The 25,520-nt window shown below is 46.8% G+C and overlaps 2 protein-coding genes across 8 annotated transcripts in view; both read right to left on the bottom strand.

The window, feature by feature from the left end:
- Positions 1-2,536, bottom strand: part of Scly (selenocysteine lyase) — a 21,909-nt gene extending 19,373 nt beyond the window's left edge. The window contains exons 1-2 of the mRNA XM_050163057.1: positions 2,404-2,536; positions 86-198 (exon numbers count right to left, since the gene is read on the bottom strand). Of these exons, the coding sequence (XP_050019014.1) occupies positions 86-198; positions 2,404-2,456 (166 nt within the window). The 5' untranslated portion in view covers positions 2,457-2,536. The remainder of the gene's footprint in view (positions 1-85; positions 199-2,403) is intronic.
- Positions 2,537-12,799: 10,263 nt separating this feature from the next.
- Positions 12,800-25,520, bottom strand: part of Ube2f (ubiquitin conjugating enzyme E2 F (putative)) — a 44,870-nt gene continuing 32,149 nt past the window's right edge. For 6 of the 7 annotated variants that reach the window (XM_050163049.1, XM_050163051.1, XM_050163055.1 and 3 more), the window contains 6 exons: positions 23,878-23,945; positions 22,680-22,750; positions 20,950-21,007; positions 19,425-19,457; positions 16,848-16,910; positions 12,800-13,425 (listed from right to left, as the gene is read on the bottom strand). In XM_050163049.1, coding sequence (XP_050019006.1) covers positions 13,375-13,425; positions 16,848-16,910; positions 19,425-19,457; positions 20,950-21,007; positions 22,680-22,750; positions 23,878-23,945 — 344 coding nt within the window. In that variant the 3' untranslated portion in view covers positions 12,800-13,374. The remainder of the gene's footprint in view (positions 13,426-16,847; positions 16,911-19,424; positions 19,458-20,949; positions 21,008-22,679; positions 22,751-23,877; positions 23,946-25,520) is intronic. The other variant, XM_050163056.1, reaches the window with a different exon arrangement.

The raw sequence follows: 25,520 nt of genomic DNA on the forward strand, positions 1-25,520 counted from the left end.
AAAAAAAAAAAAAAAAAAAAAAAAAAAAAAAAAAGTCTAAGCGCGCTCTGGCTCCCTTTGTTGCCATGGATCCCTCTAGAATTACCTGCCACATAGGAGCTGCTGGGGTTGCCCCAGGCTTCTCTCATGGCCTCTGTCACAGCCTGGAGGACGGCGGGCTCCAGAGGTGTGGTGGCGTTGTAGTCCATATAAACCTTCCTGGAAGAAAGGGAAGGGAGGCAGGGTGTGGGCAGCAGCCCTCTGGGGGCTCACAGCCGGGGTCCTCTGCATCCAGAGTGAAGGCCCAGGTGGAGCACCAGGCTTCAGCTCTCCACGTCCTCCCTCTCGATGGGAGGGAGGGAGAGACACCACGGTTCCCAGTCACTCAGGGCCTGGCCCACACTGATGCGCGATCTCACCCCAGCACATTCCCCTGGGGGTTTCCTGATGATTCCTAGCAGTGAGCTTCTGGAAAGGCCTCTAAGAGCCACGCCCTCTGGCTCTCCCTTCTTGGCATTCACCAGGCAACCTCTCCCCGGGACAGGCTTGCACTTTCTTTGCCCTGCTCCCCACGCTACCTAAACTTTTTCAAGTCTTTGCTTCAACGTATCTGCTTGTGTGAGGCTCCACTGTTTTGTTTGAAGCCACCACATGCCCCAGCTTGGCTATCTGTGCTCCCCACTTCCCGTGCAGCCCCATTCATCATCTGACTCAAGAGTCACGTGTGCTTAGTGTCAACCCCAGGGACCCAGAGAAGAGTAGCTCCAGGAACAGGCAGGCTTTGTCCTCGGAACCCTAACAAGGCTGCCGCACAGCAGGGGCTTCATTCCTAGGATGACACCGAGTGCTGAGCCCCAGAGACCCTAAGGAGAGTTATCTGCTTGTGTTCTTACGAGGATCACAGATGTTCAGAGAGCTCTATGGTGAGCTAGCAGGCCTGAAAACAGTAATTAATTATGTCACAAGATTTAAAAATCTAAACAGCGCGCATGACGATGCATTCAATTGTGAACCCAAACACAACAACCAACTGCGCCCACTAAGCCAAAGGGGATAACAGAACGGGTTCTTTTGATCCTCTGTCTTTGCTTTAAGCCTGACCCTGCAGGCCTTGGGGCTTTGGAAAGTGAGGCTGACCTCCCTGGGCCTGGGATCAGTGAACTTTCCATTGCTGCAAGGGCTTTGCCTGTGCTCCAAGCCTGTTCCTTCCAGTAAGTAAAGACCCCAAAACGCTGCACACCCACTGGTCTGCCGAGTGACTGCGGCTCTCCCATCTGTAGCTCGGCTGAACTATTTTTATAGCTGGCATTTCATCAGTGAGGATGCTTCCTGGAGAAAGTGAAACTACTTAATGAATGTCTAGTGAAGGCTGAAGCCACGGGTAGGCCTTTATGAGCCAGGTTCTCACTGAGCAATGCAGGCTGGCCTCCAAATCACAATCCTCCTGTCTCAGTCCCCAGTACTGGGATTATAGGCATGTTCCAACACATCCAGGGAGGCTCAGGTTTTGGAAGAGAGACAGATATTTTACATCCTCGTCACTGCACAGAAGATGAGAACAAAAATAGAGAGGGCAAGCCTGTAATCCCAGAGGGAGGAGGCAGGAGAGCCGGGGCTACGGCACAAGGCCCTTGTCAGGGGTAGGGAAAAAAAATAAAAAGAGGAAAAGGAGCTGGAGAGGTGGCTCAGGGGTTAAGAGCACTGCCTGTTACTACCAGAGGTCCAGAGTTCAATTCCCAGCCCCCACATGGTGGCTTACAAACCATCTATAATGAGATCTGATGCCTTCTCTGGCCTGCAGGCATACATGAAGATAGAACACTGTATACATAATAAACAAATAATCTTAAAAAGAAAAGAAAAAGAGACGGGGGTGAGAGTGAAAGAGGGGGTGGAGTATGACCCGTTCCTGGGTGGGAAAAGACTGAACCAGAGCCTAACAGCACCCTGCTCCTTTGTGCCCCAGGGGAGGAGGTCTCCGCAGCACTGTGGACAGCAAGAGCCTGCAGTCTCCAGCACCGGCCAGCTGCCTCCTGGGATCACACCCCAAGATTCACTTTTCACCTCGGGGCGGTCATCTGGGCCTTAATAGATTGTCCCCAAAGTCCTCCTCTGTCCCACACCCTTGCTACCCTACTCTCTAAGCAGCAACGATTCCTTTAAAATGCAGATTAGTATGATTCGGCTGCCCGCTCCAGCCTCCAAGACCCCATGCTGTGGGAAGGACGCCGGAACCCGGGAGGGCAGAGCGAAAACTCTGGCACAACTGTCACCCGCAGGCGCCCTTCTCTCGGCTACGGCGGTGGCTCCTGTGGCCCGACTCGTCTGCGTATCCCTCGGATTCCTACCCATCGGCCTCACCAGTCCCTCACTGTGGTCCCCCAGGTGTCTCCAGGCTCCTAGTTCCTGGAGGGAAGAACGCACCTGTCGGGTGGGCTCTCTGCGCGGCCCCGCGCGCTTTTCCGCACCGAGTCCATCCCTTGATCGCCAGCCTGTCCAGTCACCCCAAGCAAGAGCGGCCCCAAGTCTCCGCAGGGGGCGGAGCCTCAAGGCCCACGGTATCAGCATTGGCTGCGCGCCTCGCTCCGGCCAATCCCCGAGTCGCACGGGGCCTCCGCCCCTGAGTGGCTGATTGGCTGTGTTGGGCCAGGTGGCCGTGAGGCGGAGCTGGGGACAGTTGTGTGGCCGCCCCGCAGCCAGTACGTCTAACCGGCCTCCACAAAGCGCGCGACACTCGGGATGTGGGGTTCGGATAGGCTGCTACTGGCCTGGTATCGCGTCTCGAGAGCCCACCTTTCCTGAGCTGTCAGCCAATGCTAGGAGAACCTGTAACTTCACCTGACACCGCAAAATTGGTGGAACAAAAAGCGCAAGGATACGCGGAGCAAAGAGGGGCGCCGCAGGAGCCGAAACTGTGCGCCTAGAAGGGTTGGCGGCCAGTGCACGTAGACCTAAGTGCCCGCTAGACGTGGATTCCCCAGGTCCGCCTGCCCGGATGATTTGATTGAATGAAATTAGAAAGCCATTAGCTAACCGGGGGTAGGGGTGGGCGGTATTAAAATTCTGGAAGAAGATTAAGGCAGAGAAACCAGGTTCAGTTCCCAAACCCACCCACACGACAGTTCACAACGATCTATATAATTTCAATTCCAGAGGATCTGATCCTCTTTTGACCCTTACAGCCACTGGATACGCATATGGTGAACTTGCATACATGCAGACAAACACTTTTTTTTTTTTTTTTAAATTTTCGAGACAGGGTTTCTCCGTAGCTTTTGGTTCCTGTCCTGGAACTAGCTCTTGTAGACCAGGCTGGTCTCGAACTCACAGAGATCCGCCTGCCACTGCCTCCCGAGTGCTGGGATTAAAGGCGTGCGCCACCACCGCCCGGCCAAACACAATTTTTTATTGATATTGAGCTCTAGATTTTTCTCTGCCCCTCCCCCTGCCTCTCCCATCCTCCTTCAATCCTCCCTCAAGGTCCCCATGCTCCCAATTTACTCACTAGATCTTGTCTTTTTCTACTTTCTACTTCCCATGTAGATTAGACCTATGTAAGTCTCTCTTAGTGTCCGCATTGTTGTCTAAATTCTCTGGGATTGTGGTTTGTAGGCTGGCTTTCTTTGCTTTATGTTTAAAACCCACCTATGAGTGACTACATGTGATAATTGTCTTTCTGGGTCTGGGTTACCTCAATCAAAACGATGTTTTCTAGCCCCATCCATTTTCTTGCAAAATTCAAGATGTCGTTATTTTTTTCTGCTGTGTAGTACTCCATTGTGTAAGTGTACCACATTTTTCATATCCTCTCTTCGGTCGAGGGGCATTTAGGTTGTTTCCAGGTTGTCTATAACAAACAAAACTGCTATGAACATGGTTGAGCACATGTCCTTGTGGCACGATTGAACATCCTTTGGATATATACCCAAAAGTAGTATTATTGGGTCTTGAGGAAGGTTGTTTCCTAATTTTCTGAGAAATCGCCACATTGACATCCAAAGGGGTTGTATCAGCTTGCGTTCCCACCAGCAATGCAGGAGTGTTCCCTTTCCCCCCCACAAACTCTTCAGCATAAGTTGTCTTCAGTGTTTTTGATCTTGGCCATTCTTACAGGTGTAAGATGGAATTTCAGAGTTGTTTTGATTTGCATTTCTCTGATGACTAAGAATGTTGAGCATTTCCTTAAGTGTCTTTCAGCCATTTTTTTCTTGGTGCTTTGTATACTGGCCAGTCACATGTTTTGCAACACAGGGAAAGCACCACTGTCCTTCCTGAACTCTGATTCAAACCACATGGACTCATCACGGGGATGGAAGATTTGTTAAGGAATGGCACATTCCTTTGGGAAGGTAAGCTTCAAAGAGCACCCACCGTGTTCTGCCCACTCTGTATCTTCCTGTGCAGCTGTCAGTGGCTGCTATGGGTATTATCACACACACACACACACACACACACACACACACACACACACACACACGTGAATTAAATTCACTAGTACCAACGTTAAAAACGTTTATTTTTTAAATTACATGTGTATGTACATGAGTACAGTTGTCCATGGATTCCAGGGAAGGGCTTGGCGTTCCCTGAAGCTGGAGTTACACGTGCTTTTGAATCACCCAAAGTGCTAGGAAAGGAACTTGGGTCTCCCAGAAGAGCATTTCGTGTCCTTAGCTACTGACTCATCTCTTTCCAGTTCCCTAGCATCGTTTTACTCATTTTTGATGAACGGAATCTTACCTGAATTTAGTTTCTTTGCCATTTGGGGGGGCACAGAGGGTGGGAGTACTAGACATAATACCAGGACCTCACACGTGCTAGGTTAAGTGCTACACCCCCACCCCCGTTTTAAATTAAAATTTAATAATACTTGAGTATTTGCAAGTATTTATAGTATTACAGTATTCAGTTTCTGTCCTCTCTGACAACTCCTGTTCCTCACCGCTGACTTTCAGCATCACTATGCTTGAGCATCAGATGGGTGATTTCTATTTAACCACCATCTATGACTTCTAAAGGCCCCACCATTCCGTTTTAGAAGAACTTTGGTTTTACATAATTTTTGAGTCTCATTACATAGCCCTGACTGGCCTTGGATTTGCAGAGATCCATCTGGCTGTCTTCTAAGTGCTGGGATTAAAGGCATGCCCCACTGCACCCATATTGAAGGTTTTAGTCAACCTTTACAAATAAGGGAAGTGATTCTTTGTTCTACAGCATTTGAAGACTCAAGCTGACTTTACACTTTGTTTCCGGGAACCAGGTTTTTTCCACATGCTCCTTTCAGCTTTTAATATCATGCATCTTCCTTCCGGCCTGTATGGTTTCTGAAACCAGCCGTCATTCAAATTGGGGTACACTATAGGCAATGCCCATCTGCTCCCAGGCTTCGCAGTATATTGTTACAAGCTTATTGGGGCCAGGGAGTGGAACGTGTAGTCTGGATGTAACTGACTGGCCCCATAATCTCATTAAGAGTGGCACCATTAGGAGGTATGGCTTTATTGGCGTGGGTATGGATGGCCTTGTTGGAGGAAGTATGTCACTGCTGGGCAAGCCTTTGAGGTTTCTTATGTTGAGGATACTGCCAAGTGTATCATCACCCTCCTGTTGACTCTCAGCTACTCCAGCACCACATCAACCTGCACGGCACAATGCTCCCTGTTGTGATAATGAAAAGTGTAAGTGAGGAGGCACCACCCCTATTAAATGTTCTCATAAGAGTTGCCATGGTCATGGGGTCTCTTCACAGCAAGAAAAACCTTACTATGACAGCAGTTGGTACGAGGAGTCAGGTATTGCTGTGATAGGCCTGACCATGTGTTTGTTTGAAGGAATTTGGACTTTGGGTTATGAAAGAAGTGGAATGCTTTAAGCATTTTTACATGGGGCATACAAGGAGAAACATGGAAGCAGATGTGCTAAGAGTTATTTGAACTGTCAGGGGCTCACTCAAGAGGTTTCAGAGAATTTTAGTATGTTGCCTAGAGATGGTTCCTGTGATATTTTGGTGAAGAATCTGCCTGAGGCTAAACTGAAAAGTTCACAATTAATTCCATTGGCAGAAGATACCTTCAAACAGCCTAGTATAGACTCTAATGAAGATTTATAATGAAAAGGAGGAAGCCAAGCAGGGAGCACCAGGAAGTGAAATGGAGCTAAATCCTGTGTTCAAGAAGATAAATGGATTAGAAATGGAGTAGGGTGGAGACTTCAGGGCACTATCCCGGAAGCTAAAGTCCCAACTTCTGAAAAGGATCTAAAGAAAAGTTTAGAGCCAGGTGTGATGGAGGAACGAACACCTTTAATCCCAGCACTGGGAGGCAGAGGCCGGTGGATCTCTAAATCTGAGGCCAGCCTGGTCTACAGAGCAAGTTTCAGGACAGCCAAGCTTAGCTAGTGAAAGACAGAAAGCTGGTGAAGATGTAATTGAATGAGGAGGTCACGTTCCAGCCCGAGCAAGCAGCAGAACCTAGCATCTTTGGCCATGTAGTTCTGGCTTTAGAGTTAATAGGAGAAACAGGTTGTGGGATTGGCTTCCACACCTAAAGAAAGCCACTGAAGCCAAGCATGTATCAGGGGTGTCCTGAATGAAGGCCTACTAGAGAGGCCATTGTGTGAAGTTGTGAAGTTGAGTCTGGATTGCCTTGGAAACAAAAGACGTTAAAGAAGACAGAGTCATGGGTACCTGCTGAGAGCTGCTAAAGGAGTGGAACCATCCAGAAGAAAGAAGTGTGTTACAGTCAACAAAGCAGAACAGAGTTTGAGATTTGAAGAGCATTTTGACATCTGACAGAGATGAAGAATTTGGAGTTTGCCCAACTGGTTTTTGGTCTTTTGGTCCAGTATTTCCCCATAATGTTCCCTTCCCTGTGTTTTGAAATGGCAATGTATATCCTGTGCCATTAAGTATTGAAGCATGAGATTATTTTAGAGGGGATTAGTTAAGAGATTGTATGAATCTCAGAAGAGACTGAACTTTTAAAACATTTGAGACTGTGAAAGACTGAGGATTTTTAAAGTTGGACTAAATGCATTCTGCATTATATTGTTACAAGCTTATGGGTGCCAGGGAATGGAATGAGGTGGTTTGAATGTAAAAAGCATCCATAACCTTACAGGGAGCACTGTTAGGTGTGGCTTTGTTGAAGTACAGCATTATTGGAGGAAGTGTGTCACTGTGGGACTGGGCTTCGAGGTTTTCTGTGCTCAGGATACTGCAGTTTGTGGCAGTTCACTTCCTATTGCCTGCAAGAGGTAGGACTCTCAGCTATTCTCCCAACACCATGTCTGCCTGCACAGCACAATGCCACCCCCCCCATCATGAAAACAAACCGAACTTCTGAAACTGTAAGCAAGCCACCCCAATTAAATGTTTTCTTTATAAGAATTCCCATGGTCATGGTGTCTCTTCACCACAATGGAAACCTTAACTCTGACAGATGGCTTCTGAGGCTCTTGGACACGTTATATTCGGAAACTGGGATCTGAAGTCTGGTGCTGTGCTAGTGCTGGTGGCCTGGTCTGTCTCTCCTGGAAGAGCAACTTTGGTTTACATGAGGGAAAGCAAGAGCTATGCCTGGCTGGGAAGTCATCTGGAGGGAGGACTCCTCTCCACCCCTCTCCAGCAGTGCCCGAGTTGAAGAATGCTGTTTAAGACAGTAGTAAATTCCTTTTCCAGGACAGCACTGTAGCCAGCCTGGTGCCTAGTATGTCAGCAGGCTTGGTGGCATGGTATGGATGTTCCAGCGTTACAAGTATTTAGAAGCTTTATTCTGGGTGTCTTTTCAACTATGCCGCCTGAGCACCTGCTTGCGCGTCCACCTGGCGCACTTAACAAATGATTCCCTCCTCCCATACTGAGTCCCGAGGGGTCACCAGGCCTGGCATGTGCCTTCAACCGCTCAGTCACCTTGACATTTATTTTTGGGCAGGACCAACATAGCCTTTAGATTCATTTCCCCATTGCTGACCAAGTATCTGCCCCAACCTCTGCCCAGTATGCTGCATGGCCAGGTTTCTCTCCTCCACCAGTTCATGGAAACACGGCCTTTTCCTGGGCCTGTGTGAACCCCAGTGGCGCATTCTCTGCTCTTCCTGGCTGGTTCTTTGCCAGATTCAGTGATCTCAGGGACAGGTGTGGCAGGAATTGTTAAGGTCAAATGACCCTCTGGGTAGGCTCTATTCTGAGTTCTAGAACCGAAGATTCAGTTCCCTTGCAAGCAGAGAAGCTATGGCTGCCATGAGTCTGAACCTGCTGGGTCTCACTTAAGGGCACTGTCACACTTGTCTGGCAAATTGTGTCATGGCCAGGTATACACTCAGCTTGGTCAATAAGTCCATCCAATCTTCTCCAGCCTTCTCTGCAACCCTCATCCTGAGGGCCTGTGTTGTCTGCTGCATGTTCCAGGGTCTCACTGTCTCCATGTCACTGATCCTACCTTTACCATATGGGTTGTCATTCGGGCTTGCTTCCTCCACCGCCTTTCACTTTAGCCTAGTTTTTCCTACATTTTTAGTCTGAGTTAACATGTTATTTACTGGGGGTTGGGAGGTCTGAATGTTTTCAGTCCTACACTTCACTTCTATTCATACAGATAGCCAAGTCTGAGCGTCTGGCTAAGATTTTATTGTTCTCTTCCTAGGCTCCTCACTCAGGCAAAGCAAACTGTACAGACCAGACAGCTCCCTGGCTGGTGGCATAACCTGCCAGTCATTGCCTGGTTGGCCAGACGACCCAGCTTCTGGACAACTCCTGGGGCGACTGCCTCTGGTACACACTCCATATTCTTCACTTTGCTCAACAGAGAAGAGTCACACTATAACCCGCCAGGTTACTGCAAATGGCCAAGATGAGGCTCCAGGTGCTCAGTAGCTCCCAGAGGGACAATCATATACAGTCAAGTGGCATTCCTACCTTGTGTTTCCTGATGACAGAGAAAGGGAGGGGTCCTCACAAGTGCCTATCTTCATGGAAGACGTCAGAGCACTTAACATGTGAACTGAATCTGGACAGACCCCAAGAGAGGAAAGCTGAGACTTGACTGACTAGTGTCATCTCAGGACATGAAGGTACGATTTTGAGGCCAGGGCCCTAAATGGCTATTTCCTGTAAGGGTGGCATAGTGAGCTCTGCATGCCGGGTATAGGGGGACTGACTTATTTTGAAGGACTTGGGAAGCTGTGAGGCGGCCAAAGATGTCTTACAACCCTTTCTACGGTGAGAACAAGGTGGGAAGACTGCTTCTGTACCCAGGGTTTTGCCACGGCATGGCTATCTACCAATACACCACCATTACCAGTCTGACACCCATATTGAGGGCAACAGGATCCATGGAATCACTGGACCTTGGCCTATGTCCCAAGTTCATCGAGAACTCCTTACCAGTCCTCCCAGGACATGGCCCTATCTTTTTAGACACTAGTATGAGGGAAAGCTTTTGGAATGGGAAAAGGCTTGTTCATGTTCACCACAGCTCTGCCCAACATGGACCCTCAGTTCCCATAGTGAAGGAAGGAAGGACATGGGTTTATTAGAACCAGGCTTTTCTTCTCTAAAGAGAAATGTCTGCTAACACAAATGGCTAGCCACTCCTCCATCTGTGAGGAGTGGCTAGAAAGCTCAACAAAAACGAGAAGAGGCCACTAAAGATGCAGTGTGGAGAAACGCAACACAGACACATCTAGACCTGCCAGAGCCCACTGCTTAATGGGGCAGCAGGAACATCCTTAACCTGAGCCGTCTTAGCTCCTCTCTTTTCTGTGTGGGTGCCTGCCTGGCAGGTGATCCTGTCAAAGGCTGCGCAAGAAACTCTGTTCACAACAGTTCTGCTGGAAGCCTAGGAAAATTTTTGGGAAAACCCTGGCTCAGGAAATTTGAAAATGAGAGCAAAGGAGTCCAAAGCTGAGATTTGAGAGAAGTCTTTATGCCACTCAACATGTACAAACATTCTCGACAAGGCCTCCACAGACAGGCAGTGTGGCCTCAGCATCAGCCCATGTGCTGTCTAGTGTATGATACAGGTCATGGGAGGGAAGAGGGGGTCACAGGCTTTATCTTTCAAATTCTTTGGCAAAAGTATTCCTAGCCATGTAACCATACTCTAGGATTTTATTAAGCACGTTGAGAACATTGGAACTGTAGCAATCTGGGATCTTTCTTAGATGGGGTCTTTCTTAGTAGGTGAAGGTGAAAATCACCTCTAGGACAGACAATGAAGAAGTGCCTACTACAGACCATGGTTGCTGGCTGATAGCCTTCTATTGTTTCACCTTAGGTTGTTATTGAGGAGTGTGAGCATGTGCCATAACACATGTGGAGCTCAGAGGAAAACTCGAGTCGTTCTTTTTCCATTTTTACACGGGTTCCGGGGATCAAACTCAGGTCACCAGGCTTGTGCACAGCACCTTTGCCACTGAACTGTAATGTCAGCCCATTAGTGGTTTTTTTACAATAAAAAATTATGCTGGGTTGTCAGCAAAAACCCTGATGTCAGGACGGATGCCTCAGTGGTTAAGAGCACTGATGGCTGCTCTTCCCAGAACAGTGGTTCACAACTGTTTATAATGGGATCTGATTCCTTCTTCTGGCAAGCAGGAGTCCATGCGGACACAACAATCATAATACTTAAAATAAATAAATAAACACAAACAAACAAACAAACAAAACCCAGACTGTTCTGTCCACAGGAATCTTGGAGATTTTAGGTTTAGTAAAGAATAAAGCGATTCAACTAAAGGTTGAGCAAATCACAACCCGTCAGAGTTGCCAGGGGGAGGGGGAGGAAATCCGGGGTGGCTTTAGGTTGCTCCAAGAGCTTTCATCGCAGTGCACTCACAGAAGTGACACTCACAGAAGTGAGTGGAGTAGGCTGGAAGGCAGTCAGTCCACAGAGCTGCTCTACAGCACTGACTGCTTTTCAAATGCATACCTTGCTGCCTGTTGAGTAGGAATACAGGGTGGCTGTAAGGTTCTCAGTACTTGAACATAACAAAAAGGGAGGTCACCCACATCGGAAGACCCCGCTCCCATACTCCCTGAACAGTGGGTAAAAACACCAAGATGAGTTGGGTGTTGTGCACATCATCCTAGAATGGAGGAGACTGGGGTAAAGGCTTGGGCCACACAAAACTAACAGAAAGCAAACAAATGAGCAAGAGCAGGAGACTGGGAGGAAAAGAGGCACAGCGGGGTACAGGCAAGACCTGGACTCTGCCTCAGCTCCTTACTTAAAAGGAAGTGACCCGCTGGGGTGGGGTGTTTAAGGAATAATCAGAGATGCGACCCTCCTTCTGAGGGTGCTTCATTCTCTGAGCTCTTGAGAACACACGACTTACACTAAAGTCTGAGCAGCAGTCTCCCGAGCAGAGCCATGACCCAGGAGGCAGAGGTTGATAGTGTGTTCAAGCTGCCCAAGAGCTTTCCTTCCTTCCCCAGGCCAGACCACTCCTACCAGTTTTCCATTGAGACCTGGCCTCTTCACAAGCTTGGGGATCACACTTCCTTAGCAGAACTAAAATTCCAGTTTGTTGGGGTCCCAAGGACTGTTAGAATGCTGCTTTGGCCTGGGTGGGGAGGTCAGGCATAAGCTACTGCTCACTGGGAGGAGTGAGGTGAAGGCTCTAGAACTATTTCTAAGGGATTTCCACTTAACAGAAGGAGAGGGTATTGGCTATCTGGGAATGTCAAGTCACACATTATCTGACCTCTAATAAAATGCTACTGTTAATGCCCTGAGGAGCACCAGTCTCACGCAGCCTGAGGCAGGCTGGTCTCGATCTGACTGACAGGGACTAGTGTCATCTCTTCACTGACGCTAGCACTGCCAATCAGGCACCAGGATCGCTGGGCACCGAGAGTGCTGACGAGTGTATGGTGGCATTAGTGTCTGGCTGCTGAGTACCCAGTGACACCAACACTGGCAGAGGGTTGTCTCAGCACTCCCCCAGGCTCTGAGAGGAGAATGCTGGGGCACCCGAGCAAGTCCTGGATCACTGGGGTACCACCATTGACTCTGTTGGGCCCCATCCTTCCTGCTCTGTTCATCTAAGTTTGTGGCCTGTCAGATGAGGTCACCCCTTGTGGCTAACTGACCCAATTTCTGATACCAAGGGGGAAGCAAGACTGACCTTGCAAAGGTCACCAAACCCAGAGGATGACAAGCAGGAAGACTGGCAGTTGAGTGCGAATGCTAGGCAGGCAGTGAATAAAACCAGACATGCATTTATTTTGCATTAGATTTCACTGGTTTAAGTGTCTAAAAAAAAAACTAGAATAAGTCTACTAGCCTCTCTCGACAGGTCCGACCCTCAAGGGCTCTACCCTGAGGGAGTATGGTAACTGCTGCTGCTAAGCCTGCCAAGGCCCGTGAGACTCCCCTAGGAGGGCTTGGAACCACTGGCAAGTCAGAAGGCAGCCACAGTGCAGTCCTGGCAGCACCAGAGACTGAGCTCATTCCCCAGATACTTCCTCTTGCTGGAAAGCAAAGACAGAGCTCTGCTAGGGAAGCCCTGGCTCATGCTATGACAACTGCAGAGTCAGCCACCACCCTCCTTAGGGAGCTCAGCCTGCTGTGTCTGGGTACCGTACGAGGGAAGACTCCCGGCCTTTGGTTTGGATCATCGAGCTCTAGGTACCAAGTCTCCAAAACATCCTTGCCACGTGCGGACCTGAAGGAAGAGCTGATACCCAGCAGCCGGATTCCTGCTACATCTGGAGAAACTGAGTAATGTGCCTTTCACGGTCCCTTTGTATTTCTCTTCAAGAGTTGCTTGACCCAGTATCTTTGTGTCTGCTCTATACAATGAAAATACAAACTAATTGAGAATAGAAAAAAATAATTAAAGCATCAAATTGTACAAATTACAAATCTGTTCCAAAATATACTTACATTAAATAAAATACGCATTTCAGTAAGATCTACAGTGAATGACTATGCATTCCAGGAAGTTCACATCTAGGCAGGGCCAACATTCGTGGAAGAAGCTAAGAGAATGTGCATCCAATCACAGTTTATAGCGGGTTTCTTATTGCAAATCTGCCAGTCACACCAAACATGTCATTACATCACTGGTGCAGGACACCGATTTTGTTGGGGGTAAGGGAAGCAAGTGCTATCCTCAATGGTGAGTTCATTACAACTTCAGAGGAATCCCACAGCCTAGACAGAGTTTCAGGAAACATGTTAAGGGAAGCAGACAACGCTCTCGAAGCCCAGACACTTTCTTGCTGTATTGTGTAGTCAGGAGGATGGTCTTCTTCAGGACAAGGTCGCAAGACTGGGACAAGCCCAAGGGGCTGACAGGGAGTATGAGGATGGGGAGGAGGGCTACCTCTAGCTGTTCACATCAGAGACAACTGTGACAAAGTCCTCAGCACTGCAATCTCCCCTCTTATCATCTGGCATAGCGTTTGATGTATTCATCCACTTTGTCCCGGAAATCTTCCTGCAGAGGGAGAGGATAAAGCAGACAAGAGTAAGAGAGCAAAGTGACACTTCAGGAACACAGCCAGTCTCTTCAAAGTGAAGGAGTCTACGGAGAAGCCTGGCTTCACATCACCAATGGTGCCATCTCTCCACAACCCTAGTACGAACTGCGCAGGGGACAGTGCAGTGTTTGGTGGGGAGGGGCACAGCACAAGCCAGAGCAGTGGAGAACCTGAGGGCATCTCATCCCACACCCTCACTCGTGCCAGCAGGAACATCAAGTCTGAAAAAGCATGTTCATGGTCCCAATGCCAACACTCTTCTACATGGCTGCTCTTTTGCTGGGAGGCCCTGATGGTCGGAAGCTGAAGTCTACCCTGGCCTGGCAACTCTGAGTAAGCTCAGAAACATGGACAACTTCCTTCCCCTGGCAGAAGGAGCCCTGTTCTCTATCTGACCTCATCTGGAGAATGCTACTAGGCCCAGATGCCCGACCCTAGTATGACCCTGGACACAGTTCCCTGAAGCTTCCCCTACTGCTGCTAAGGCAATCAGACATTGTGCTAGGAGCACCACACTAGGACCATGCTTCCAAAGATCTGTATACGGAGCTTTACGACAGGAGTGTACTGGTTAACGTAAATTAAGCAATTCCCCAGCTACCACTCCAATTCTATATATCCCCTATACTTTGGAATAAAGCTGAGCTGATTCACTGAAGTTTAATCTCCTGAAGGGCTTTCTGTTGTACTCACAAGCTAGACAAGGCTATGCTTGCCACTTCTGCTCCCTTTGCCCCCATGGCCCAGTGGCCAATGGACCGTGGAGGAGGGGTCCCACATTCTTGGACAGACCTTTGCTTTTTTAGATCCACCTTCCCAAAGCCTTGCTGTCCACCAAAATGTGCTTACCTTCACGGCCCCACCCTACCTGCACCCACCATACCCGGAGAAAGGCAATGGGCCACAGAGCTTACATCCTCTCACATCAAAGACAATGCACACTGGGGCCCCTGAGATGCTAAAACACAGCAGAGTCTCTAGGACTCACCCAGGACAGTCTGAGTGGGAAAGCCTTCTGAGATCTGGGCCAGTGCCCTAGGTTTTCCCTAGTCTGTTCTCTTCAAGGTTAGCAGTCAATTCCCATGGGGCTGAAGCTCTCAAACAGCTTCCTCTAACAACTCAGCTATAGGTCACTACTGTCCCCACTGCACAGCTATAAGCTTTGTTTTCTAAGGCCTGAAGCATGGAGGGTTCCCCTGCTTGTTCTTCACGGAAATGAGCAGGATAAAGGCAAAGACTTGGTACATCCTGAGAGGCTGCTGTGCTCTCTTAAAAGTGTGCCTACCTATAACAGCTTCTCTGCAATAGGGCCCCACCCTAGCCAGCTCCTGCTTATTCTTAAGGCCAAAAGTTTCAAAAACTTTTCTCAGTTTGAACACTATGAGGAGGTCAGAGACTTGCTTCCAGTCTAAGTGGCGACCTGACTGTGTGACTCTGCTGCTACCTCTCCACATCTGTGCACACGGTTGCATGCCACCCTGGCCATTCACTTGAGATACAGGAGTTTGCGGAAGGTTGTGTAGAAACTTCAAAATGCCTTCGAGATCACTTCTAGTTTCGAGAGCTGAGCAATGCTGGAGCTTACCAGAAACTACCTTAGAATGTAACTCAGGACAAAAGACTTCTCTTCCACCTTGACTCCTCTAGTTCTGTTCATTTCAGGGCAAACCCAGTGCCAGGTCCACAGGAGGCTTCCTACTGCAGTTCCTGTTGCCTCTAACTTCCTCTTTCATTTTTAAGAGCACAGGACTTTAAATGAAGACCATGGATGCTGGAGCCCAAGAGTGTAGCCCCATGACTAATTTAAGTAGGTATACCCAGTTGGAGGAGGTAATACAGGACACATGGTCAATAGCCACACGGGTCACTAAAGGATCAGAGTGTTCCTAGCCAGGTGTGGCAGCAAATGCTTATCTGCCTAGTCTCAGCAAGTCTGGAAGTGTATCCCAAGAACAGGTTTTAGGGCTACCCTGGCAAGACCTCATTTCTGAGAAAAGGAGATGGAGGTTTAGAAATATTTGGCTAGAATGCACAAGGCCCCAGGTTCAACCCCTAGCACTGCAAAATGAATTTACAAACAAATCTCAATCATGTGTGGTGGCGCACGCCTTTAGTTCCAGGACTCAAGAGGCAGTGGTTTACATAGAGAGCTCTAGGCCAGCCAGGGCTAAGGAGTGAGACCCTATCTCAAACAATTAAACAGGCGAGCCTCTTTGCTGCTTACGGAAGCCAAACAACTTGAGCCACTTCAACCAGATCACACTAGACACTTCTCTACATCCCTACTCAGGTTACACAGGACTGCTGCTGGTCCTCAGTAGGAATCCCTTTCCCTAGCACTGCTGCCATGGCCCCACACATAGGCCCCACAGTGCAGTGAAGGCAACTCTATCAGCTTGGTACACTCACGCTGGCTTCTCAGGGGGCTTGGGTAACAGATTCATAGTTTTTTTTAAATCACAAGCACTTCATACCCATCTGAAGTAGGCAAAACAGAAAGTGTTTGATGTACAGAATAAAGCTCTGTCCCTGATGTGCAAATGACTAGCCAAAGTCAGGCCCTCAGCAGACACATCAGAAAAAAAAAATCAAAATACAAACCATCTTCTATGAAGTGGCTCAAAAATAAAAGCAAACTATTCAGAGGAACTAAGTAATCACACTGTCACACCTGATCTACAAAGAAATTTAAAAGCAGAGGGCAAAAGTGGCCTTCCCAGCAGCGTGCAGTGAAGTGCATCAACCTATCAGGCATGGACTTGTGCCCTGATGAGCCTAAAAGCCAGCCCACTATTCAAATCAAGGAACCAGCGATCGGGCTGCAGGACTAAACCAAATGCAGTGTATTTAAGGATGTGGCTGTGTTTACTGACGTGCAGTTTACAGCGGGGAAACACCTGTGGGGAAAAAACAGCCCAGGAAGGAGCTTTTGATCTGATCAAAAAGAAAAAAACTGAAGATTAAGTGGAACGGACTAGAGTCCATTATTATGGGTAATAGCAAACACACAAGATCTCAGCAAAGGGTGTGGAAAGAGGCAGGTGGCCTGATGTGACCCATCCTTCCTTCCATGTCCCTCAACCACCATGGTATGGTTTTGCTGTTGTCTTGCAACAGTGAGTGCTCTACCACAGAGTTATACCCCAGCTCTACCATACTGCTAATGAGGTAATGTGCCTGCTATATTCCTCATACCAAAATTTTATTATGATTTTACCTGTAATAAAAGCCACTTTCGCTATGAGCAAACCACACATTGACTGAGACACAGATGCTTTAAATGGCTGCCCCACACCCACCACTTAAGTTCTCACTTACCCAATGCAGAGGCTCCTTTTACCTATGCCTCTACCTAGAAGCAGCCCATTTGCCAGCTCACCTTGTCTCGTAAATGATGTTCTGCTGCTTCAATATTCAGTGGATCATCAAAATTCAAGAGATCCTTAAAAAGAGAGCAACTCACAATGAGTGTGGGGAAGAAAATGCTTTCCCACTGTCAGGCAGTGAATGGGACAGCAACCTAGACAGCGCCCCACCCCAAGCACTCAAAATCCCTCACAGCACAGTGTCAAGCGCGGGTGATTTTCAAAATGGTGAATGGCAGCTGAGAAAATGTCAAGAGTATGTTTACACAGACTATGCCATTCTGAGGAACTGGAGAAGACAGCAATCACATTAATCTGATGCTTTCTGATAACCGCTGATGAACAAACATTCTGAGCGTTTTCCTGTGTGTGTGTTTGTGTGTGTGCGCATGTGAGTGCACATACTTATGGAAGCCAGAAGAAGACACCGGATCCCCTGGAACTAGTTATAGGAAGCTGTGAGCTGGGTCTTCCGGAAGATCAGCCAGTATTTTAATCATCTCTCTGGCCTTGAATAACCATTCTTAACAATGGGGTTCTTCAATAGAATGTCATTGTGTGATGGTTCCTGGGTGTAGGGGTACAGGTGGGTAATAGGTATATCTAGAGGCCAGGGGTCAATGTCACTCCTTAGGGAGCCTTGTTTTTTCTCAGATAGGGTTTCTTACTGGTTCCTGGAACTCACTAATTAGGCTAAGCTGGCTGGCCAGCAACCTCCAGCGATCCCATCTCCATATCTCCAGCACTATGCCCAGGTTTTTCACATCAGCTCTGTGAACTGAACTCAGACCGTCATGCTTATATGGCAAGCACGTTACTGTTTCAGCTACCTCTCCAGCTTCACTGCTCACATTCTTACTAGTATCATGTATGTGACAGTGTATGCTGCACGCACAAGTATTTAGAGGACAACTGTGGGATTTAACTCGGGTCATTGGACTAGCGCCTCCATCTGCTAAGCCATGACATTGGCTCTTCATTTCTTTATTTTCTTTTGGAGAGAGTATCTCTGTAGCACTAGCTAGCCTCAATTCACTATATAGATGAGGCTGGCCTCAAACTCAGGAGATCCATCTGCCTCTGTATCCCAAATGCTGGAACTAACACCACCACACCCTTCTCAATTTCCTTTAAAAAGCATTAGTTTCTTTCTCTCTCCTAATTTAATGTCTGTGGTATCTCCTCACTCAGAGTATACAGTTTCTCTTCTGACCTTGACTAATGTTCTTATTTTTCTGACTTTCTTTCAAAGGTAATCACTCAAAAATCCAATGGGAACAATATCTGGTACCCACAAACTAAGGGGAGCACAGACTCTTTCCACCTCTCAAAGAACACTCAATCCTCTTGAAAATCAGCCCACTGAGTCACTGCTTTTCAAAGAGCACTGAAAATGGCTTATTGCAGAAATATTACCTGCAGTACAGCGTTCCTCTCTAGGATAAAACATAGCTATGACTATGAATCTATCAAGTGGGGCATGTGGCACATGCTAATTCCAGGACACAGGAAGTTGAAGCAGGAGGATCGACATGAGTTCATGGTTTGCCTGGATGACATAGTTGGGTCAAGGCCTTCAGAGGGAGACCTCATCCCAAAACAAAGACTATAATAAAACCTGTTATTTCATAAACTAAGACCAAAACATATTAAAAACAAACAAATAAAAAGCCTCAAATTCAATGTACTTCTGCCCATTAATTCCCTAAACAATTGCTAGTCAAAACAACCAACACACACACACACACACACACACACACACACTCACAACTAGGCAGACAAGATGGACTCCAGAACAGCTCTGTCCGGGCTGAGCAAAAGTGACAGAAGAAGGCCTGCTTAGCTCACAGTCAAACTGAAAACACGAAGGGTCAACAGTGAAGCCCAGAGGGAGGGGCTGAAGAGAAGCACCGGCTGCTCTTTCAGAAAACCTGGTTTGATTTCCAGCACCCACACAGTGGCTATCCAGCTGTAACAGCCCCATGGGATTCAACACCCTCTTTTTGTCTCTGTGGACACATGACACACATGCACTGCACAGAAAAGATACAGGCCAAACACATGAAGATAAACAAATCCTTTCAAAAAGGCAGTGAAACTCAACATCCGGAGAGAATAATTAGGCTAAGGCTATGAGATTACAAACTGTTATGTCACCTAAGACGCCAAGGCCGACTTCCAATGATTGAGCACACAGGGAAAACTGAGCGCTGGAATCCAGGCCTGACCCCAAAATAGCGTATTCACAGGGAGACAGGGGAACCTGAAATGCCTTTAAACACTGGCTCCCAGAAACTCCGCAACATTGGGCAGGGCCTCACAGGTTAGTGGAAGTTCCTTTAGTTGATGATTAAAGACAAACATGCTGTTTCATAGATGACAAGGAGGAAGAGGCGCAGATATGCTCCAGAAGGCAGAAAATCTCCAAATATCACTCTTAAAGGCCCCTGAGTTCCTGCATTACAATGTAAAATCTGGTCATAAAATGGAAAGGATGGGTAGCTTAGAAGCTTCCATATATTTTAAACTTGTGTTTCAAACCAGCATCCAGAAAACCAAGAAAAGGGAGAGGTGGCTAATAACATACTTACAGTAAATAAAGAGTTTAATCCCCAAACAACATCCTAAAAGAAAAAAAAAAAGAGAACAATTCTCAGGCTCCTATCCACTAAGAAATATGCATCATAAGCTATCAAACGTGCACGACAGTGCTTTTCCCAGACAGAACACAGGAGCCCTGAACTCAAGTCTAACCTCTGACCACTGCCTTTCATGCTCAGAAAGATGCAGGGACCACAGGCCATGCTCGACCCCCTGTAGTTACAGAATGGAATTCTAACATTTACCTTCAAAACAAAGCCTGCTACTTTGTAACATTACTGCCTCTTACGGTTCAGTGATAAATCACTCCACTACATCTTCTTGATCGCCTCTAGTTATTTCAAGAATTAAGAGAGACTTTCCCTTCTAAGAAAACTAATTCCCACTAAAAACCACTGTTTATCTGTGTTCACAAATTTGATCTTCAGATGAGAGCCACGGCAACCACAGACTCCTTCTACTTGATATTTCAACACCAAAGTCTTGTTTCTTTTTTTTAAAATTATCTGTTTGTTTGTTTGTTTGTTTATTATTTATTTATTTATTTATTTATTTATTTATTTATTTATTTATTTATTTATTTATATTCTGTCTGTGTGTATGCCTGCAGGCCAGAAGAGGGCACCAGACTCCATTACAGATGGTTGTGAGCTACCATGTGGTTGCTGGGAATTGGAACTCAGGACCTTTGGAAGAGCAGGCAATGCTCTTAACCTCTGAGCCATCTCTCCAGCCCCAAAAGTCTTGTTCTTTCAAGCTAATTCTCAGAGATAGCCCATTGTTACGTGCTAGCGCTAGTTTTATTTACTGTTCTGATCTCTCCCACCTATCTGTCTTGGCAAATTTGACCTTCTGGTGTGAGCTAGTGACTGTCACTGGAGGTGAAGCCATGCATTAAGCCTGAAAGAGGGGGCTAGACATCTGAGCTGACAGCAGGCTACTGCCCCAAGTAGTACAGACACTAGAGGAAATGGCAGCCATCCCAGAGAATTGCAAAAGAAGCAGATGTCATGAGTGGACGGCCGGAGGAGACTACCTTCTAGGTAAGGGGACAATCTGAGTTAAATCCTGAGGACAGGACATGGGAAATGGCTGGGTGGTTCACCGTCAGACCACAGTTTAGGAGGAACAGGGCTATATTAAGCCTACATATTCTGACATGGAATCAAGGTCAAATTTTCTCCCCTGTGGAGGCTATTCAGTAATAATCTACCCATCACTTCACAATCCTTCTGACTCAGGAAGTAACCTACACACTTTGCAGCTCTTCCAGACACCCAGAAAGGCTCAAAATAGCTCCAATGAATAAACAAGACCACTAGACTTTCTCTTGTGGTTCTGAAACCTACAGCTTGACTCTTGAGTGGTACAGTATTGGTCAACAAGGACTCTGATCCAATTAGAACTGGTTACTTGGTGGAGCAGACCCAGGTGTGTAGTTCTGAGAAGAGGAAACAAGGGTGCAAATCTTACAGGAGACCAGCTGCCTGAGGACTACAGAAGGAATGCTCTCACCTTCAATGTCCTAGTGGGAGCCCAGCCAGTGCCATCAATTGAGTGTTCTCTTAGTAAACTGAAAGACAGAAATGCATGTTAATGAGGAGCCGCAGCTATTCACCATAAAGGAATGAACTGCACTATGAAGCCTGTCTCTTCTTGACTGTGTAGTCTTCTGTCCTATAGAGGACAGTCTTCACCTACAAACCTGTATTTCAGTTACAATGTCTCCTGTTACTCTGTCTAGTGACTCTGTGGACTGTTATTAGTCCTTCACATGGAAGTCTAAGCAAAGGAAAGGAAATGGGTTTTTTTGTTTGTTTTTGAGACAGGATGTCAGATGTTGTCCTCGCTTGCCTAAAACTTGCCACATACTTGAGGTTAACTCAGGCTTGTGTCAATTCTCCAGTCTCTGCCATCTGAGTGCTTGGATTACAGGCATGTCCCATCAGAAAAGCATTATTAAAACAACATACACACAAAAAAAAAGTTTTTTAATAGCCAGGAACAGTGACAGCAATAAAAATGATAAGAATCTACAATTTATCTGTCAGGCATAATCCGAAACAAAAATCCCCCAACAGGAAACCATTTTACCTATGAAGAAGGAACCATGTGCCCAAAGTGAGTATCCACACCCTCCAATGTGGGAGAGGCTGGTCTCTCTTCTCACCCACACCCCCAACTATGGGAGCAGCAAGCCACAACCTCATGGGGCTCATGCATGTTTCTTGGTGATCAGTGCAGCTAAGCACCTCACAGGCTGAGTGCTTGGATTACAGGCATGAATGGTATCCTTCTGTAGTCTGAGACCCTTTGCCCAGTGTCCGTGCTTTCAAAATGATTACACACAAGGATAAGTAGTTCAGGGATCCTCTTTCAATTTTGTGTTTAAGGTTTATTATTTTTTGTTTTGAGACAAAGTCTCACTAATGAATATGAAACCCTAGTTGATCTGGAACTCAGAGATCCAAAAGGCATGTGTATCCTACCTGACAGTATTTTTAAAGCTTCTCTATGGGTTTGATGACAATGACTGCATTTCCCAGACAAAAAAAAATAAAAGACCAAACAAGAGGCACCCAGGTACAGTTCATCTTTCTTACCTAATGCTAATGCTTAGGGACGAGAATAGAGAAACAGAGGTACACTAAGAGCAGCCTCAGGTTCTAACACTTTATAACTAACATGAGAAGCCTGCTTCCCAGGGTGGCCAAACATGAGGCTACCCCAGTCCTACTGTCAGAGAGGTTCCGCATCACCTGCAGTTGGTCTAGACTAGACAGCCACCATTAATACCCTGAACTACTAGACTAATGGTCCAAACAGGTCAAAAAAACAAAAACAAAAACTCAAATGCTGCCTACTATGAAAATAAGCCCCCCTTTATCTTCTCCAGCTCTTTTTCTCAGAGAGCAGTAACCTTCCAGGGACAGTTGGGACACAGTCTACAGCTGACGAGATCCATTATGGAAAGCGACTTCAGTAGTGCCTGCCTGAGATCACTGACGCCAGGCTCCTGCAGTTTTATTCTTACCCCACCACCATCCTCTCCTTGTTAGCGTACATCAGCCATAAACCGGGACTGTGGTTGCTCTCTCAAGGAGATGGACACTGCATAATGAGGGCCCCCATTATAGCAATAGTAAGGTGTGGCCCAGGCATGTCTGAATTGTAGCCAAGAGACCCCCTTGCAGGAGTGAATCTGAAGAGGCTCACAGATGTGCAGAAGGGAGGAAGAAACTCACCTTAGACATATTTCCCCTGTTTCTGTGATATTGGGATGCCAGATTTTAGTCAAGCATTTCACCCTGGGAGGCTGCAACATAGAGAAAGGTCACAAATCTCCCAATCTACACCTGCAATGTAAGCACGTGTGCGCGTGCACCCCCCCCCCCCACATTCTTCGGTCCCAAACTCCAACCAAGAACCCAAATTGCTATGCTAAGTCACAGACGCACACCTGACCATTACTGCTTCACAGAACAAATCACCTTTTTAGTCAGATGTGTCTGCAGACTCTAGTGCGACAGTTCCTAGACCAGGGTTAGTCTACTTTATTCTTTATTTATTTGCATGTGTATGTGTCCATGAATATATGTGCACATTGCATGCAAGTGTGGTGTAGGATCCCTCAGAGCTGGACTTACCAATATGTGCTCTCATTTCACACCTTCAACTACAGCTCTGATTGGCCCATGCCACCTAATCCCTGGCTCAAAACCAAATAATGTGGCCACGACCCCACCCCATGCTCCAAAGATGGTGCTCTCACTTCCTTTTTGAAATCCCTATAAATCCGTTTTCCGCCATTTACCCATCTGTCTAGCTATTTACCATTTTTTTATCACTTAAACTGCCTATATATCACCTTACTCCCTAATGATCTATCCTCAAACGTCAAAGTCCTTTGTCAGTCTTGGGTATAGTTAGTATGGAATATGATCTTTTTGTTGTTGTTTTGTTTTTCGAGACGAGGTTTCTCTGTACAGTCCTGCCTGTTCTGGAACTCACTCTGTAGGCCAGGCTGGCCTCTAACTCAGAGGTCTGCCTGCTTCTGCCTCCTGAGTGCTGGGATTAAAGGTGTATGTCACCACTGTCTTGTAATATCATCTTTGAGGAACTAATATGTAGCAATAGGTTACTAATTACCTGAAATTCTAGTATTATTGGCCCCTGGAGCTTTGGTATCATACCATTAAATAAAATCAATCTAAAAAAAACCCATTTAAAAAATTTACATGAAATACACAAGAACACCTGCACAATGAATAGCTGTTGGACAAGTGAGTTTCTGTGCTGAAGGTCTCATACTGCTGCTAATGCCACAAGAAAAACACAGTGAGTTAGCGTTGAAAGCACAGCTCCCAAGGCAGTGCCCCCATGTCTTCATGCCTTGTCCCTGGTGTGTAGGTGTGGAGTGAGGTTTAGGCACAGGCTACTCACCACCATGTTGTAGGCTTCAGGAACTTCAGTTTCAAACTGAAATTTTCCACCCTGGTAGTAACCCTCATCTATTAAAAACACAAAACAAAACAAAAAAATCTTTAAATAAAAAAAAAAAGGAAACAAAAGCAAACACAAAGTTAGGATGTGGCAAACAGAGAATGAAGAGGTTAAAAACAGGACCGCAGAGTCCCCAGGTTCCTTTAGCAAAGCTGCACTGTAGAGCCTTGTCCTGTCCCAACACTGCCACCATTACAACCTGTTTCATGGGCAAAGGTGCTCTCAAAGAAGGGGAGGGTATCCTTCAGGAAGACTGGCTCTTTTTGCAGGGTACTATAGTTAGTGTCATCCTCTTAACACATCTCCTGCATGTGTGAGTTTTCCTGGTCAGCCTCCAGATTCCCTATGAGGAAGCCATTTCCATAGGGAGGCTGATGAGATCTGACTGCTGTTTTTCCAGACCTGTGCACAACTTCCAATCACTCCACACACGCTTACTCAGCACCCCACCCCCAAGACGGCTCAGGACTCAGGGCACAGTGAGAATTCGAGAGTTATAACCACTGCCTCAGTGAGTGCCTGGTGAAGCTTCCAGGAGAAAAAAACAGGCCCTTAGGAGATGGGTGCTGGCAAGAACCCAGGGGGATGTCTACAGATGGCACAGCACAGACCCTCTTGCCTATTTGGACCCAACCTAGCTTCAAGAAGGGGCTGCTGCCAGCAGAGGGTGCTGCAGACTCTAGGTCTAACTGTGGCAGGACTAGCACAGACCTCATCATGAAGATGCAACACTAAGGCCAACTACTTCAATTATTATTATTATTTTTTAACATATTGGATACATAAAGGAAGTCATCAGCATCAAATAAATGTCACTAAAAGCAGGTTTTTTTTTTAAAAAGAACTTTGATGTTGTAGGCTAGGAAGACGGCTCAGAAGGCTAAGGTGCTTATTACCAGACCTGAAGCCCTGAGTTCAATCTCCAGGACCCACAAGGGAACTAACTCCTTCAATGTCCTCTGACCTCCACCCAAGAACTCTGAGGCCAGCACTATGTTATCTAACAATTAAAAACGCCATTACTGGATCTTAGCATTCATACTCTGGCACTATTTGTCCCTATTTTTCACAGTCCTTGATAAATGTTAGTGTGGCTGAAATAGCTGGTTATTTCTACTTCTTCCCAAAGAATTAGTGTACCGTTCTTGTTAGCAAAAGGAATATTTTTGGGCCACTCAAGTAAAATGCTCCTACAAGATTTGCCTTTGCTTTTGTTAATGTTTTAGTTAAGGTGCATGTTTTGTGTGGGTGCCCACAGAAGCCTACAGAGTCTAAGAGCCCCCTTCCCCATTCCGCAGAGCTTAAGTTACACACAATAGGAACCTGAAGTAAGTGCTGTGATCACCTGGAAGAGCAGCAACAACTCTGCACACCGTTAACTGTTGATCCAGAACACCTTAGCCAGTTCAGTTATTTATCTGGGGGGGTGCATACTGAGAAGGGCGTTTCTCTGCAGGGCCATGGCTGTGCTGGAACTCACTTTGTAGACCACACTGACCTCAAACTCACAGCTTGGCTACACCTAGATAGGTTTCCATTTCTAAGAAGTAAGTTCTACTTCATGGATTCAGTCTTTCACAAAG

The sequence above is a fragment of the Alexandromys fortis genome, unplaced genomic scaffold (assembly GCF_014885135.2).
Source record: "Alexandromys fortis isolate MF-2015 unplaced genomic scaffold, M_Fortis_MF-2015_v1.1 scaffold_139, whole genome shotgun sequence".
NCBI classification, from domain to species: domain Eukaryota; kingdom Metazoa; phylum Chordata; class Mammalia; order Rodentia; family Cricetidae; genus Alexandromys; species Alexandromys fortis.